This window comes from Diplotaxodon limnothrissa, linkage group LG16, assembly GCF_057381915.1.
Source record: "Diplotaxodon limnothrissa isolate DT_005_m linkage group LG16, D_limnothrissa_male_GT1.1, whole genome shotgun sequence".
In the NCBI taxonomy this organism is placed as follows: Eukaryota; Metazoa; Chordata; class Actinopteri; order Cichliformes; family Cichlidae; genus Diplotaxodon; species Diplotaxodon limnothrissa.
This window is the reverse complement of record NC_140611.1, coordinates 8,337,733-8,353,202: the sequence shown is the minus strand read 5'-3', so window position 1 is coordinate 8,353,202 and position 15,470 is coordinate 8,337,733. Positions and strand designations below refer to the sequence as shown.

Genomic DNA, 15,470 nt, shown 5'->3' with positions numbered 1-15,470 from the left:
TCCTATATATGTAATGGTATACATATAATATGTATGTATATATTCCCTTCAGTGTGGGCATAATATGAAGTGAATTAGGAGTGTTTTCCAATACACTATCGCATTCCTTTCAAGTGTTTTTTCAAAGTGTGAAAATGATGTCCACAGCCAAGCACACTTCAGTGACAGTGACACACTGTGGAAAAAGAATGCAGATATGCAAAGTATTGACTTTGCAGGGGCAAGAGTTATTTTTAACTGTAAGTGCATACCAGGAACAGCAACTGTGGCAAGCAACCGTTTCCCTTGGCAGAACTGATCTTCAATGCAAACCTTAAGATGAGTGCACGACTAATAAAAAAAACCTTCACAACAAGTTTATTGCATAGGATTTTTATTCAATGTCACATCAGAATTTCTCAGATTTTGCAGACTTGAAAAAATAGTTTTCGCACAGTTAATCCAACAAAAGGTATAAATAAGAAGTGCAGGGGGGGAGTGAAGAAACAAATACCCAGGGTCACCTTCCACACACAGCAGCACACTGCAAGAGACCAAAATGCACACAATCAGCAATTCACATGACTACTACATCACACCTGACGCTGTATGCAAGTGAAAATCTGGAAGATATTTTATTTAAATTGAGCTGCCCTAAAAAGTGCTGCCCTGGCAAAAGGGGAAAGCCGTTAAACCCAGTATAAACAAGTAACGCTGATACCACAGTAAGGTCCGGCTTTTTCATGGTTCACAGAAAGGTCAGGTGCCCACTTTCACGCCACACTGACTCTATTCAAACATATATTGAGGCTGTCAAAGCACATTCAACTAGTGGCATGGAAACTCAGTGTGCACCCATCACATGTAAGATTCATTTCAACAGTATGAATAATAATATTGATAAATGTGTGTCACTCAAAGTTCTTGCAATTCTATATTTATATTAAAGCTCACAGCAACATGTTCTAGTGTGGTATTTAATCGCTACAAATGACTCTAGTTCTCTAGAAAAATTAAAACACTGGGACTGTTTGAAGTGGTTTTATTCAATACTTACCACACAAGCACGCACAGAAGAACTAGTTAGACCTTGAATCCAAGTGCCCTCATGCAGTCTTTGTGTGCCTCAATAAGGTCCCTGCAGTTTTCCTCTCCCTTTTCAATGATGCTGGTGGAAACAAACATGATGGATGAATAAACATTCTCACTTAAAACGAGAAGACCATTTCAATTTCTCTGGCCAGCTCCTCACCAAGCATCCCTGACTTTTTTTGTTTCTGGACATGCGCAGCATGGCTTCAGTGGCTTCTTCTGCTCTGTGCTCTCAGTCACAGCTGCAGTCCCGACGCTGGCTGCAGACAGGGCTGACATCTTCTGACTGAAACAAGGAAATGAGCTGATGAGGACTGGCAAACTTTAACCACTGAGTAACATGCATGTATTTTCACTCAGGCTTCATTTAGATTTACATACGTCTTTATCAGCTGACAAACACTTTTCACAGGGATGCTGGAATATGCAACAGGAATTTTTCTTCACGTGTCAAATAAAGAGGTGTGAACCGACTGTGATCCCATGAATTGCTTTAGCTTTGTTTTAATATTCAACGAAGGACAAATTGATATTTGACGACTAGAACACGGGATGAGGAAAGCAATGCCACTAAAATACTCTAAACACTCACGGTCCAACCAAAAAGCTCATAATGATACAAAATACAGTTAAATAAAAGAAAAGTGTGAGGATTCGCCAAAGTAAGCCACTATTTTATATTTTTTGGTGTCGCTTCATTATGACGTTTCATAAAACTGCTAATCAACTAATGAAACGTCCTACCATTACATTTATGCTGCTGCTGAAGGGCGCTGAACTGATGCAATGACAAGGTAGTTATGTACTTATGATTAGGTCAACCGGCAAAGTCACCACATGCAACACACAACACATGACTCTGAAGCATCCGAGCCTTCAGAGTTGCTCATAATAATTTAAAATAAATAAACAACAACAACAAAAACAAAACCCCACAAACCCTCTGTTTGCCTCAGTGTTGTGGTTTACTAGCTTTATCTAACCCTTGTTGCGTAATGTTACTGTCAGCTAACAAAGTTAGCTCACGGTGGCTAACAGTGATGACATAACTAATAACATACAAGCGTTTCGCCCAAACCTACTCAAGCCGTAACGTAGCAGTTAAGCCTCCTGCTCGTTATTAACGTAGCTAAGCTATATTGTGTAACGCTCTCTTACTTGTATGGGGAGGCCGACACTGCCGCCAGTACACCGACGATTCACCTTCAATATGGAACTAACATGCGGGAAACACGTGGTCGCCTGTCAAAGTCACGTGACAATGTCATGTGCCGTGTTAGAGACTTTTGGGAAATGTAGTACTGTATTACCACCAGGCAGACAGGTATGTGAATGTATGGTAAACTTGTTAGACGCATGCTGAAATTATTCTCAGTGCTGAATATTCAAGCATTAACTTATGTGTTGCTTATTTATTGATTGGTTTACCTTTATTAGCTAATTTGATTTTTTTTTTTACATTAACTTACATTTAAAATTGAAACCCTTAGCTAAAATTGCTTAAGACGATGCTAAGTTTAAGACTTCTTTTTTAGTTAGTTTGTTAGTTAGCTAGCCAGCTAGTTATCTGTCATATTCCCACACTGGGTCAGGCTATTTCAAATATTCTGTTTGAACTGAAAAGAGGGATCACAAATAGTTATGTCCAACTAATGTCCCCTTTTGATTGTTAAAGGTTTTTCATAGTTAAGGTTTAATTTGGCCAAACAACCAAAACAATTGTATTTCTTGTAATAGGTAGGGCATCTATATAGTCCTACACAATGTAGGACAATATATTTGAATAAAAGACCCAAATATCACATTACAGATGTAACACCAAGAGAAATGTTGCTAAATAAATTATGAACTATATAACTATAACTGCCTATATTTCCACTAAAAAAATACACATACACATCAAGTAAAGAAAGCGATAATATGAAAAATACATTATATATTTACATTTACTTAGACAGTATAAAGAAAACCTGCTTGGTATAGAGTACAGAATACATCTGAAAATGTTTCAAACTGTACCTAATCATTTCTTATTATTTTTATTAGTCCTTTATTTATCCAGGTAAAAAAAATCTCATTGAGATTAAAAATCTCATTTCCAAGAGAGACCTGGCATCATGGCAACAAAAGTCACATACCACATAGGTATATAACATTTAATTTCTACAGGTGCTAATGCTAAAATGTTCTCAAATTCCCATTATATTATGTTCTTCTGTTTTCTGTTTTGTAGACAGACAGAATTAGTACATTAGAAAAAATGTACAAAGGGCAGCTGACATTTATGATTCAGGATATCAGGTTCATCCACATGGTCGACATCACCAAGCATGAAGTTCTATTGCACCGTGCTATTAATGATATGTCAGTGCTGGATGATTGCAGATTATTGAGTCCAAACTCAAACATTTAACTTTCAAATGTTCACATTTGAGTAGCTGCAACCAGATTTTTAAAAAATATTTTTATCGTAAAAGTTAGAAATAATTTGTTGCAGCATCACGCTTCCTATAAAACCTACGCTTTAGTAATGATCAAGAACGTGTACACTCAGAAAATTAACATCAGCACTGCACAGATTTTATTTTTCTACACAACTCTGTAAGATATTCTGTTGTGTAAGACGCAGTTGCTGCTGGTGGGCGCAATATACACAATGTTGCCTCGGGAGTTTTGGAATATGAAAAATGTTCATTTTCGGACCTGCAGTACCGAAAGGTATGTGTGTGCTTCAACATGTCTACTGGGTCTATTGTGCGTCACCACAACAAAGCAATGCGTAAGCAGCGGCACAGAGTCACTTACTCTAGTTTGAGGGCCAGCTGTGTGCTAGATAAATAAGCAAGTAAGCATATTGTTCTGTGCTGTGATACATGCACTTCCATTTTCTGCAGTCTTTGCTATGCTTTCCACTGTATTACTGTGTATATGACACATATATAAATGCATATGTTGTCTGCAATTTATGCTCAATTTGATCCAAATACTGTTTTGGTGTTCACAAATGGAAGACAGGTGGAGAGCCACAGTTTGAGTCCTGATCGCCCGATGCCTTGTTGTCCAGTTGGCAGAAAACTTTCAGCAGCTTCTGACAAATGTAGGCCTCCTATTTTACTATTGTTTGATTAGTATTTGAAACAGAGAACTTGTGACATACACTGAAAACAAAGAAGGGCAGTTGCAACTAAACTGCAGGTTGGGTTACTCACTGAGCTGCTTTTGTCATGGCTTTCTAACAACCATGCAGTCATCCAAAGCATGCATCGGGGACAATCTGAGGTTCAGTATCTTGAAAAAGAATGAACCGAGTTTCTGATTAGCAAACAACCAAAAGTACCTCCTGAACTACAGATGTCCTGAATGTGTTGTGTATGTTTTAATGCCAGAACTGGAAGTTGAGGTAAATGGCTTACAGAGTGTGTAATGTGTTAAATCCATTGTTTGTATCCTATATTAATATTGTTTTACTTAACTTTACTAGATTAACCATAGCCAAATACACCAAGAAAAAAATATAATACATTCTTAGTCATAGAAAATCACTGGAAAAGCAATTTATGTTGTTTTTGGAATGTCGTAAAAACTAAATTCCTTCCTCGCCTTTATTAATTTATTCGTTTTTGGTTTCAGTAATCATTTCCTCTGAAGCAAACCTACACATCACCGTCACTCAACCAGATCTCTGCCAGACATTGCATTATTATTTGAAGACATGTAGCCTGAATTCAGCGCTTAACACTTACATGTCAGTGAAAGTGAAAACTACATCAGTATGACATCCAGTAATCTCGTAAAAGTCTTTTTTTACATTTGAGGTCACAAAGGACTGAAGCCTATTTTAGGACACACACTGAGGGAAAGAGACTGTGCACCTGGACAGGTTGGCACAGGTCTAACACACACATCAATCACGTCAACAGCATTTCCCTTGCAAATCTGCAAAGTCTGGACTCTAACAGAGAGAATTTTCTTATACACGACCATTTTTATTGTTTCCTGTACCCTTCTCCACAGGGACAGTTGTACAAAGTTATTAAAAAAGATTTCATCTCATAAAATGTAGCTCACATTATTAGACACATCCCATGGCCTAAGCTGCCAGTAATTCACCTTACCCACTGACACGGTCTCTAAGTTAATCCCACTGTGCTGGCACAACCTCTAATATCAGTTTTATTTTTCGTTTGCTAAACTAACAAGTTTGCAATGAATCCCACCCACCCAACAGAGTTCAAAAAAGATCCAGGTAAATCATCTCCAAATTTTCCATTTTGTCATCCAGGGAAATAAATATTTCAGCCTTTGTTTTGTTTACTGTTACTGATGTGATATGTGCAAACAAACAACATGGGAGCTGGCTCAAAGCTGCATGCATATGTACAGTATCAGGTAACACAGTACAGGGTTTAATTACATCCCCAGTTAGAGGTGGCCCAGGTTGAACTTGTCCCTGTACATGCTGCCAGATGTATATTTCACATGACAATAATTGCGATCCCTTCCCATCCCCTGTACAGGCACACACCCATCATTGTCTTTGGTATTAATGTGAGCTGGACCTTGCCCTCTTGACACGGCTTGATTTATGTGGGGATGAGACACAGATACTGAATAGTTGATGAGCTGGGTGAAAAAGAAAAGAAGTGTAGGGGGGGGAGTGGGGCAGAAATAGAGAGAGGCAGACGGAGAGGGTGCGGAGGGAGGGAGGGATCGAGCAGAAAGGCGGGTATCCACTCGCCTCGCTCCACGCAGCTTCAATAAGCCCTGAGGTTGGGAGGCTTGTTAGAATATTACCTTGTGACCAATAGGAGAGGTCAGAGCTGGTAGAGTCAGGCTCTACTCATCCTCAGAAGAGGCAGAAGCAGCAGTAGCAGAGGGGAGGATGGCATTCGGCTGATCACAGGGAACTAAAGTTGGCCATGGAGAAATTGAAAGGTCCCAACGTAGCATGCACCAAAGCCAACTGTGGATGGAGAGCCCTGCTTCTCCCGCAACTGAACAGACAGTCCCTGTACGTGTACGGCAGCGAGGTGGCCGTGGAGGAGGAGTGTATCCGACAGCTGGAGAGTGGAGTCTTTGTCATTCACCCTTTCAGCCTCATGAGGTATTTAATATATCTGATAGATTGAGGTCAGTCATGCATATCACTTCCACTGTTTCTTTGGTCTGTCTCTGCAAGTTTTTATAGTTAACCGATTACTTAATTTCTCCCTTACATTTAATGAATAATTATACATGTTATAGTTCAGTTTTTGGAGTATTTACCGGAAATACAAAGGTGCAATGCATTAACTTGTTCCTTTGAATATCATTAGAATAAGTGCATTAATGAAAACAAATATAGATACTGCGTATAGATTTACTGAGTACCATAAGTTTACCATATTACATAAATCACACCGTTGTTGGATGAGACAGAAGAGGAATTCCTCTTGAGTCCTCTAGGTTAAACTTTTAAAGTGTTAAATGCTAAACAGTATTTATTCATCCAGTCATTAATTGGCAATGAGAATGATTTTCTTCTGATATCACAATAGAGAAAGCCTTAGAAATAAAGCCGACAATAAGATGCATTATTTTTAGGATAAAAGGAAACAAGTAGATTTTAAAGTGATGCAAGAAACCTAAAAGAACGATCCAAGGTTTATAAGAAATAACCGAGTTAGAAGAAAAATACGGACCTATCAAATGACTTCTTTAAGGAACGCGTTTTCACAGAGAGCTGGTTTTGTATTATATATGCAGGATTGCTAATATTAGTCTGTAAGATGATCAGATGGAGGGAAATTAGAGAGGGAATGAAACAATTGAGATCAGAGAGCAGAGTTATTTGAGCCTGGCAATCGTACCCTGGCTGAGGAGATGTACACTTACATTATCAGAGTATTTAGTGTGCATGAATCGGCTTGCCTTACCGGCTGTCTAATGAGTTCTTTTAGCAAATGATGTGAGACTTTCCACTACACTGTGACATGGAAAATAAGAGTTACTGGAAAGTCACACATATGTTTTTGTGGTCATTCCTCCCCTAGGAGTTACTACATCTTGATCATGATGGTCATCACATTTCTGAACCTGATTGGGATTCCCATGGAGATAGCCTTTCTGGACGGAAACAGCGGGCTGGCATGGGAAGGCTTTAACGTGTTTTCAGACACTTTGTTCCTAATAGATGTGGCACTGAATTTCCGGACGGGGATCATAACCGAGGACGCAGAGGTGAGAGTGGCTATATTCTATTTTCAGACACAATCTGGAAGTCTATAATCCGGGTGCAGACGAGCGCATACATTCCATCTCTGCACCATCTGTAATCTACTCGATACACGAAAGGCTAGATTAACGGCATCCCCTTAGCTCCTGGACACGGGCGAAAACGGCTACTGCTGTTTGATTTTGTAACGGGGATTATGATGTTGTGGATGAATGAGAAGTATAACATTTCAAATTAAGTATTATGCGCAATATGTCCTGTTTGTTTTCGCTGGCTCGTGTTTCGTGACTTCTGTCTTCCTAATGGCCCATCTGTGATGTTTTTCCTGTGTTTATTCTCGACCGCACATCTGGTTTTGCCAGATTTACTCTTGGTCTGCTTGAAATATTGATGCATGTGCCTCTGTAACATTTTCAGAACCCTGCCAAGCTCGTCTGACATCACACTCACTTACTTTTGGATGAACTCGCCAAATATTGTTTTAGTTCGAGTGTTAAATTATACATGCGATTGTAGCACATGGTGAACGGCGCCTTCATCTATCTGCTCACTCTGCTGCTCTGTTCTGTTTTACAGGAAGCAATTCTGGATATCAAGCGGATCCGAGTCAGCTACCTGAGGACATGGTTCATTCCAGACGTTATAGCAGCTTTCCCAATTGGCTACATACTGCTGTTTGCGGTAATAATAAAGAGGAAGAGGCAGGAAAAGCCAACACTGTACTTCTTCTGTACTGTATATGTTAGCACTTAGAAAAGCAAGAAAGCGTTGCTGACACTTAAGCAAAGTTATAAATGAGCAAATGAGGTGGATTAAGATTCTAATTGCAGCATTTTTAATGTACAATGTCAGGGACTACATTACCACAACGATGACAACCCCTCCAAGACCAACAAGATGATGAGGATACTGATGTTTGTGCGGATCCTCAGTTTAATCAGGCTGGCTCGAGTCTCCAGGCTGGTCCGGTTCTTCAACGAAGTGGAGAAAGTAAGTTTAAATGCCAGAGAGTCGTCAAAGCTCACCTCTGAAATTCAATCAGCCTTTCTCCTCCCTGCTGCCGATACTTTACGACACCGGGCTCTAGTGACAAATCTGACACTTAGCAGTGCATGTCATGCTCGTGCACTGATGGGCAATATGCTTATTTTCTAAGTGAATTTGCCTGTCGGTGTTTAGTAAACAGTAAATACAGAAACACTGGGCTCAATCAACATGGGTTTATGTAACAAATGGTCAATATAATGACAGTTTCATATAGAACAACACTGTTATCTCTCTGGCAAGGTGTTTTTATCGCATTATCTATCTAGTTGCAATAATAAATGGTTTGTAGTGTGTGTTTTGTTGGGGGTTCCCATAAATCCTGGAAACTTTATGCTGTGCTTTAGCTGTCTTTCTCTTTTGATGAAAGCTGCCTGTCTCATCTCTAACAGATCGTGCAGCCAAAAGTCTGGGCTCTGTTCAGGAATCAGATCATGGTAGAGTGGCAGGCTGAGGGTTAATGTAGTGTTTTATCAACACGTCGCTCGCGTTTTGGAGGTGTTCTTGTTGCACTAAGCTTCTTGTCCGTTGTGGCAGTTTGTGGCATCTGTGGGTAGTGTGCTTTTAACTGACTGGTAAATTAGGTTTGGATCAAGAAATCTGTCCTTAGAGCATATTTTGAGTTTATTAAAAAACATTATCTTTTTTTCTGAAGTCACATTAAGCTAGAAATACAAGCAGCTGAATGATCAAACATGTACATTGGCACAAGAAAATGATTAAACCATTAGCCCACGTGTTCCTCATAGTTCACACATCAACGTCCCACTCCAACTTTGAGCTTGTCTTCTTACAGCAGTCGTGTTCTCTCAGCCTTCCTTTGCAATTACCATTATTTTACTTGCAAATAAAGTCCATTACATATATTTTACTCTCCACTTGTGTAGGGTTGGGGCCAGCTGTGATAGGGTGAGAGGCAAGGTACACCTTAGTTAGGTCATCAGACCCATCACAGGGCTAACAAATGAGGTGGTTAAGATAATCTGACTAAACTGCCGGCTCACTTACAGCCTAGCTCCTCATGTTTCTCGTACCATCTGACCTCGCTGTATTGAAGTGATCGTGCAATGTTGTATATTTCAACAATGAACAAAACTATTAAAGTAAGACCTGGGTTCTAATAAACCAGAACGATAAAAAGGTCAAATTGATCCTTCAAGCTTGCCCAATAAATAACTAAATCATGGCTGTTCCACACCCCAAAACAACAACATTCATATGAGTGAATATGAATCCTTAATACAGTAGAATTTGAAGAGTAATACCAGCCGGCAGGTGTGGCAAGGCATCCAGCACCTAACCAACTATAAGATCAATCTCGGAGCTGCGGACGGTGACCTGGAGCTGGCAGAGGAGCTGAATATCTTCTTTGCCCGCTTTGAGACCAAGGTACCGGAGGTATTGGAGCCATAGCAGCACCACCCTCACCCTGGAAGAGCACGAGGTGAGGCGCATGCTGCAGGCTGTTAACCCGAGGAAGGCGGTGGGTCCTGATGGTGTGCCAGGTCGAATATTGAGGGATTGTGCAGGACAGCTGGCTGGGATCTTCACCAGGATTTTCAACAAATCCCTCGCACAGGCGACTGTCCCACTCTGCCTGAAGTCCTCCACCATAGTCCCCTTGCCTAAGAAGCCCCACATCACCGGCCTGAATGACTACAGACCGGTGGCACTCACCCCAGTGGTAATGAAATGCTTTGAGAAGCTGGTCCGCAGACACATCACAGCAGCCCTGCCCCGCAGCCTGGATCCACACCAGTTTGCCTACAGAGCAAACCGATCCACGGAAGACGCTGTAGCCACAGCACTCCATGCTGCATTAACTCACCTGGAAGAGCATGGTAGCTATGTGCGGATGCTCTTCGTGGATTACTGCTCAGCTTTTAACACCATCCTTCCACACAAACTGGTGGCCAAGCTACAAGACCTGGGGCTTCCATACAGCACCTGCATGTGGATCAATAGCTTCCTCTCGGGCCGTAGACAGAGAGTCAGAGTTGGCCATCACACATCCTCAGCCCTGAGTCTCAGCACTGGCTCACCCCAGGGCTGTGTGCTCAGTCCACTGCTCTACTCTCTCTACACACACGACTGCACTCCTCGCCACCACAGCAACATCTTTGTGAAATTTGCAGATGACACCACAGTGGTGGGGCTCATTTCCAAGGGAGACGAGTCTACGTACAGAGACGAGGTGGAGCAGCTGACGTCATGGTGTAAGGCCAATAACCTCCTCCTCAACACTTCAAAAACCAAAGAACTCATAATAGACTTCAGAAGGAAAAAGGCAGAGATCCAACCACTATTCATAAATGGGGACTGTGTAGAAAGGGTGGCAAGCTTCCGCTTCCTGGGAGTCAATATAGAGGAGAACCTTTCCTGGAGTGTGAACACCTCCGAGCTGCTGAAAAAGGCCCAACAGAGACTGTACTTCCTGAGAATTCTCAGGAGGAATAACATCACACAGAGACTGCTGGTGTCCTTCTACAGAGCCACCATTGAGAGTGTTCTAACTTACTGCATATGCATCTGGTACACTAGCTGCACAGGGGCTCAGAGGAAAGCACTCCAAGGGATCATTAACACCGCCCAAAAGATCACTGGCTGCCCTCTCCCCACACTGGAAGTTCTACACAACGCCCACTGTTTTAAAAAGGCCCAAAACATCATAAAAGACACCTCACATCCTGGCCACTCCCTGTTCGAACTGTTGCCCTCAGGCAGACGGTACAGGGCAATCAGAGCAAGGACTAATAGACTCAAACACAGCTGTTATCCAACTGCAATAACACATCTGAATACTACAAAAAAATGTCCATCACGCCACTCTTGTGTTAATCTATGCACGGTCTGAAGCATGTGTGTGGGAATGTATGTGAATGTTTTACTGTTATATCTTATTAGTATTTTAAGTATTCTATCTATTTTATTTATTGAATTTTATTGTTTTATTTATATTTTGATATTGCTAGGGATGATGCAATGATCGGGGACCATTCTTAATTTCGTTGTTCTCATGACAATGACAATAAAGTTTCTGATTCTGATTCTGATTCTGAGAAAGAGCTGGCTGACCCTAAAACAAGTGTACACCCTGTTTGCTGCTGCAAAGATGTCCACTCGGTCAAACACTCTATCAGTACAGTGTAATGCTGTGTATTACCCGCTGACCAAGTGTCGTGTACCCTTTTCCTGACAGGTGTCAAATGCAAACCTGGAGGTGGTTCGCCTGTTCATCCGCATCATGTCTCTCTTCACAATGATTTTCCTGCTGTGCCACTGGAACGGATGCATCCAGTATTTTGTGCCTATGCTGGAGGAGTTTCCCAACGACTGCTGGGTCCGCAAAGAAAACCTGATGGTGAAGCTCATTTTACACATCAGTGCTTACTGAGATGTTTTGTAGCTCTCGCTTTGTCTTCAATGTAGACAATTAAGGACTGTAAAAATGCAATAATGAGAAAAAGAGAAAAAAAATTAACAATGTTAACCTAGAAGCCTGTCTTACGATGATAAATAATAGACAATAATGATTGAACCTTTCCTTTCAGAATGCCACGGTCATCGTTAAGTACTCATGGGGTGTTTTCCGAGCTCTCTCCCAGATGATTGCTCTCTCTTATGGCTCTATGGACGCTCCAACAAGTTAGGAGTTTAAGTTTTCTTTCTCTGCCACTTTAAAAAGCAAATATGATCTATATTCTCCCTCAGATGTGAACACTCAACTGCACTGGCATGTCTTTGTTTTGTTCTCTAGATTATGTTGAAATGTGGATCGTCATGGTCAGCATGGTGTCCGGATGTCTGATGTACACCGTCCTCGTGGCCAATGCGACAGCCATGATCGCCAACCTTGACCCAGCGGCCAAGGAGTACAAGAGCAAGGTCTTCATGGGTGACACTTATACTCCTTAAACAGCAAGTACAGTGTAGAAATAAACAGGTTAAACCGACTAAAAACGGGGGGGAAGCACTGCACAGTATATACGTTCTGCTTGGCTAAGATGCCCTAAGCAACTAAAGCCATGATTTAGTTCCTGGCTCACCAAACCTTTGTCATTCCTCTACTTTCTGTCAATTCTACCTGAATTCTATCGGAAATAATAGAAATTAGCAGTAGTGAAAATATATTGAGTTCCTTTCAACATATGTAATTTCTAAATGAATTTTTTCCTGATTAATTTAGACTTTTTGTAGTTAGATTGAACTTTTATTGACAAGTAATCACTTATCGTTATGCTGAATTCAATTGTTCAAGTAATATATTTAAAACTTATGATATAATCTATACATGGTAATCTAATGTAATATATTCTATCCATCTTCAACAGATGAGCCGTTTGGAGCACTACATGGCCTTCATGAAGCTCCCTCCAGAGTTGCAGCTTCGCATCAACAACTACTACCAGGCTCGCTATGGAGGGAAGTGGTTTGATGAGAAGGACGTCATGGACACCGTGTCCTCAGCACTCAAAGAGGTATAGATGGGGTTATTGCTAATCTCCAAACTGGCTGAGATTGATTTGTTTTGGTTGATCTCATATTGATATCTATATGAGATGTCATCCTCATACATACAGATTCACAGTTATGCTTTTGTGTATCTTGGTCACATTCACTCAGTGTACATAAATATCTGTTTTTCATTCATTCTTTAATCTTGCCTGAACTGAGTGTGATTTGTTGTTTCTTAGCTCACGTCTATCTTCATTTGTCATACCAAGCTTTGTGTTTGTTCATTTGTGTGTATTTTTCAGCAAATTGTGACAGTGATGTGCAGCCGGCTGCTGAGAAACGTGCCGATGTTTCAGAACAGAGATCAAAGCTTTATCAACACCGTCCTCCTCAAACTGCAGTACGAGGTTTTCCAGGAAGGAGACATCATCGTCCGACAGAATGTCCCGGGCGACCGCATGTTCTTCATCGATCATGGCCAAGTCCTTGTGGAGACCGATTCCTATGAAAGGGAACTGTGTGATGGAGACTTCTTTGGAGGTGAGTTGGATTTACTCAAATATAGTTGCTGCCGGTGTCTAATAATAATTCATGAGCTCTAAGACAGGCCTTGCAAAACAATAAAAAAAATAACTGGTGATGGTTAGGGGTTCAATTTTAGGCATGTGTCATGTGTTTAATTTGAAAAGTTTCCAAATTATTTCCTCTGCAGAATATTTATTATTTGTTTTTTTTTTTGTTGCCATTTGTGTTTTAGAAGAACAGTGTTGAACCAAAGTGATTAAATCTTCTCCTTTTTTGCCAATTTGGCTGACTTCTTTAATTCTCCATCATTACATGCGCACACTTCCAAATCTTTTTGGCAGCAGATCTCTGCGACGTTTAAAGCTTAGCAGGCCTCCCTCGGACAACTCAGCTTTAATTTAGGATTAATTGTCAGATCTCATCCCCGTCATGAGATTTTATTTGCTCATTAACCACAGTCTTACGGACCCTTCTGTGTGTACAGAGACATGTGTGCTGAACAAGGGCAAACATCTGGCCACAGTGAAAGCACTGACCGACTGCCAGTGTTTCTCTCTGTCCTGGGACGACTTTCAGGATGCGCTGGAGGGCTTCCCAGATGTCAGGAAGGACTTGGAAAAAATGGCTCTGCTCAACTCTGATGGTGGACTCGTGTAAGAACAAAAACAGCACTTGGAATTACAGTATTACCTAAAAGGACGACGCGTTTCTTGGGCATTTTAGGTAGTTGCGTCATGGACCATGAGACTCACCCACATGGACGCCAGTTGGACTCTTATTCAAGGACATTATGGAAAGTTTTAAAGTCTTTCAATCTAGGAATTATTATGTCTGCTGATCCAACAGTTATCAGTAATAAACAACAGTAAACATGGTGAAGGATTTGCTCTCAGCCACCTTCTTCTCCGTATCCCAGTAATGAAGCTTATCCTGGTTTAGTGTTTACATGGAACACAGAGAAATCTGGTCATTCACATCCTTATGGTCATAGGAAATACTTATCATTAATTCATCTTTGCTGTAGGCTGTATGCACATGTGCCTGCTAGCCTTTCACCCTTCCACTATCTTTTTCATTTTGAAAGACAACACTTACGCTATATAAACTAGCCATTTTTGTTGCTAGGCAAATCGTTTCTGTTACGTCAGCTGTATAGGTAAGCAGCAACAAGAAACTGGGCACTCCGGCTATTCTAGGATTTCTCTAGACTGGGGTAAGTTCTTAGACAGGTTATGGAAATAAACAGGATTTTACATTCATACTAAAATACTCAGTCAGTGCATATTATTTGTGGCAAAAGAATAAAAATTTGGTCAAATGTAAGCAATAAGGAGAGCAGTAGTTTTACACTAATTTGGCTGTTGGAGGAACTTATTTATGCAAAAGGCATACAGTAAAATTATTGCCAATTTTTTCAAATAGTTATCACAGTTAGGGACTGTTGTGGAGGGCTACACCAATAATAACAAATAATTAGTGCGGCCATCTGGAACAGTCCGTATCTCATGTGGTCCCTTGGAAAAATGAAATGCCCACCACTGGTTTAGACCAGCTGTTTTATCTTTGATCTACCTGTGAGTGCTCCTGTTCATGATGGATGTTTTGCCTCAAAACAGTCGTAGTGTGGCTAATCGTGAATATGCACTTTTGACTGTCTGATTTCTTGGGTTCTTAACCTCTTTGAACTTTTTATTCCCAGATCTCAGCAATTACATTTACTGCCATGTTAACAGCTCTGCACTGTGCACAGTAAAGACACTAACTTTTGGTTGATGAAATGTTGAGTTTCTCAGGTATTTGGCTTTAAACTATTAGACAAAGAGAAATTTTGGTCTTGTGCTCCTCAGGTGACCATAGTAATAAAAATCTTCATGCAGTCCAGCTCAGATTTTCTTTAAATATTTTAAAATGATGAGCTAAAAAATTATGATCACCTCTCTAATATGCTCCGCCCTGTGGTTATCTGGCACTTTGTGGCAGATCCTCAAAGTCCTGTGAGTTGCAAGGCGGCGCCAACGTGAATCCAAAAACGTTCCCTCAAACCTATTGTCACCAGGTGACAATAGGTTTGAGGGAAGTTGTTACTAAAGTGTTCCGACCCAGTTGTCTGGCCATCGTGATAAAAATCTGGTCCTAGTCACAGACTCTCAGGTCTACACAT

At 40.9% G+C, this 15,470-nt stretch overlaps 2 protein-coding genes across 2 annotated transcripts; one reads left to right on the top strand and one right to left on the bottom strand.

Moving 5' to 3' along the window:
* Positions 1-365: 365 nt before the first annotated feature.
* Positions 366-2,302, bottom strand: cox17 (cytochrome c oxidase copper chaperone COX17). The gene is made up of 4 exons (XM_085374711.1): positions 2,230-2,302; positions 1,232-1,357; positions 1,037-1,147; positions 366-523 (listed from the first exon to the last, which is right to left on the bottom strand). Exons 2-3 carry the CDS (start codon positions 1,348-1,350, stop codon positions 1,063-1,065), a joined length of 204 nt encoding a protein of 67 aa, XP_085230837.1. The 5' UTR covers positions 1,351-1,357; positions 2,230-2,302; the 3' UTR covers positions 366-523; positions 1,037-1,062.
* A 3,688-nt stretch (positions 2,303-5,990) lies between these two features.
* Positions 5,991-13,966, top strand: hcn5 (hyperpolarization activated cyclic nucleotide-gated potassium channel 5). Its single transcript, XM_085374950.1, has 10 exons — positions 5,991-6,175; positions 7,104-7,290; positions 7,862-7,966; positions 8,138-8,275; positions 11,529-11,690; positions 11,881-11,974; positions 12,087-12,214; positions 12,661-12,807; positions 13,087-13,324; positions 13,794-13,966. Exons 1-10 carry the CDS (start codon positions 5,991-5,993, stop codon positions 13,964-13,966), a joined length of 1,557 nt encoding a protein of 518 aa, XP_085231076.1.
* The last annotated feature ends 1,504 nt before the right edge of the window (positions 13,967-15,470 follow it).